The 2,398-nt window shown below is 56.2% G+C and overlaps 1 protein-coding gene across 1 annotated transcript in view; it reads left to right on the top strand.

Moving 5' to 3' along the window:
• POLE (polymerase (DNA directed), epsilon, catalytic subunit) overlaps window positions 1-2,398 on the top strand; it is a gene marked incomplete at both ends in the record, with an annotated part of 23,002 nt that overhangs the window by 3,329 nt on the left and 17,275 nt on the right. Inside the window, 4 exons of the mRNA XM_010136111.1 lie at window positions 169-276; window positions 681-791; window positions 1,049-1,134; window positions 1,649-1,768. Coding sequence (XP_010134413.1) covers window positions 169-276; window positions 681-791; window positions 1,049-1,134; window positions 1,649-1,768 — 425 coding nt within the window. The remainder of the gene's footprint in view (window positions 1-168; window positions 277-680; window positions 792-1,048; window positions 1,135-1,648; window positions 1,769-2,398) is intronic.

Below are 2,398 nucleotides of genomic sequence, written 5' to 3'. Positions count from 1 at the left end.
GTGGTGCACAGGGCAAGGCTTGGTTGCTGGGCTTGGGAAGGGATTTGGGGGTTGATAAGGAGGTAAAATGGTCGCTGGGGAGGGTCTGGTTCGCTTGCTGGACTAGCACTGGGAGCGATGGGAATCGCTCTTCAGTCTAATGGATCTAACGGGTTTGGTCTCGCTCAGGATCCCGTCGTTCTCGCCTTCGACATTGAAACCACCAAACTTCCTCTGAAGTTTCCCGATGCAGAAACAGACCAGATCATGATGATCTCCTACATGATTGATGGGCAGGTAAGGGACAGCCGAGCGGTTTCCTCCCCGCTCCAGCGGCAAAGCCAGGGAGCAGGCCGGCGCGTCGCCTCCACCCTAGCTCACTCCAGACTCGCCTGGCTGCTGGTGCTCGGCGTGTGGCCGCGGAAATGAGATTAAAGTCTGAGTGATGCATGAGGCACTTGGTTCCGTGGTACCCAGCTCAGGGTGCCATTGCAGCAGTAACCTGGAGAGCGCAGGGACAACTCTGCTGTCCCACGTTGTCCCCCCGTGGCCTTCTCAGCCGATGGTTAAGCAGATGACGCCCAGTTGTGCCTTTGGACAGAAGCTCTGGCTTTCAAGAGTCAAACATCCGTAGTTTGGACAGCAGTTTTGGGTCTCCTCCAAGCCAGGTCCTCCTAACTGCCTCCTTGTCACCTCCCCAGGGCTACCTGATCACAAACAGGGAGATCGTCTCTGAAGATATTGAGGACTTTGAGTTTACTCCCAAGCCGGAGTACGAGGGTCCGTTTTGTGTCTTCAATGAACCGGACGAAGTAAGTCAGTCCTGCCACTTACCGGCCTGGGGTCACGTTGGCCAAAGGGAGCCGATCGCGTGGTAGGCTGGGGGACACGGTGGGGCCAGCGGGGCCAGTCATGCTCTCATTTCTTGGTACTAAGGGTAAGAGAGGTCAGGCTTGGTGGGGGGGAGAGCAGAAGGGTGGACTAAACAGGGTGGTACCCACCACCTCTCTGTGAAGGGGATGAAGATACTTTATAAAGGTGTGGGTTTTACTCCCTGGTTTCATCCTAGGCCCATTTAATCCAGAGGTGGTTCGAACACGTCCAGGAGACCAAACCTACCATCATTGTCACGTACAACGGAGACTTCTTTGACTGGTAAGATCAGGAATGAAAACTAAGCTGGCAAGGTGTCACCTGAGGTGTGGGGCAGCGCCAGGTACCAGCCTCGACATCCCTCCATAGCTCACACAGTGGTGTGGGTGATCCGCTAAGAGTCCAAACCCTGTGGTCATCAGCTCCCGGAGAGTCCTGTCGGCTCAGCCGAGCTGCTTTAAACCCTTGTCAATGTGGCAAGATGGGTGTGTGGATGAGCCCGGTCTTGGGAGCGCAGGGAGAGGGCCAAACCACCTGGAAGGATACTGGGGAGGGGTGCCAGGGGAGGGAGACCACGTGCTTCCACCTCCTGCTGCAGGCTGTAAGCAGGCAGCTTTGCTTCTTGGGTCGTGCTGTGGTTCTGCCCTGCAGGAACTTTTCCCCATGGCCAGATATCCCAGATAAATCACAAGAAAAGTCCTCTAGGTGGTTTGTAACAGGGCAGTTGTGAAACCTGTGTCAGAGATGAGGGGAATGGCAGTTCTGCTCCTTCTCTTTGTGTTGCCTCCTTCCCCAGGCCCTTCGTGGAGGCAAGAGCAGCGGCTCATGGCATTGATATGTACCAGGAGATTGGGTTCCAGAAGGACAGCCAAGGGGAGTACAAAGCATCCCAGTGCATCCACATGGACTGTCTGAGGTACCAGTGCCACCCCTCTACCACAGAACTGCGTCTGTATCTCCTGGAGCCTCGTAAAACCCTACAGTTGTGTTGGAATTCTGTCCTTCTCCTGTTTGTTGGAGGCTTTGACGTGTCACATCTCCCTGGGCTGGTGACACAGGCCGTTTCTTTGAGGATGCTGCTTCCCCTTGCTCTCTGTTCCCTGGCTGCAGAAGCTGCCAGGCCTCCCCCATGAAGGGCTGTCAGTTGGCCCTCGCCCTGCAGCCTGCCGTCCTGGCACATTCAAGGTCTGATTTGGGGGAGAGGAGAAAGGGTGGGATGAGGCCACTGAAGTGGGGAAGGGACCCTGTCCTGGCACAGCCTGAAGAGGAAACGACAGGCTTGGGATTGGGAGACGGAGAAGGTGGGATTTGTGTGGGGGTTTCCTCCACTGGAGCGATATCTGGACTTTGGAGAGTGGCTGGCTGTCCTTGCAGTCCAGGTGGGGTCTTCCCTGTCGGTTAAATCATCAAATCACAGAATCATTTGGGTTGGAAAAGTCCTTTGAGCTCCTTGAGTCCCCCTGTTCCCAGCACCGCCAGGTCCCCACTGCCCCCTGTCCCTCAGCAGCACCTCCACATGGCTGGGAAACACCTCCCGGGGTGGGGG

Source organism: Buceros rhinoceros, unplaced genomic scaffold (genome assembly GCF_000710305.1).
Source record: "Buceros rhinoceros silvestris isolate BGI_N320 unplaced genomic scaffold, ASM71030v1 scaffold28035, whole genome shotgun sequence".
Lineage (NCBI taxonomy): Eukaryota > Metazoa > Chordata > Aves > Bucerotiformes > Bucerotidae > Buceros > Buceros rhinoceros.
This window is presented reverse-complemented; position numbering and strand designations above follow the sequence as displayed.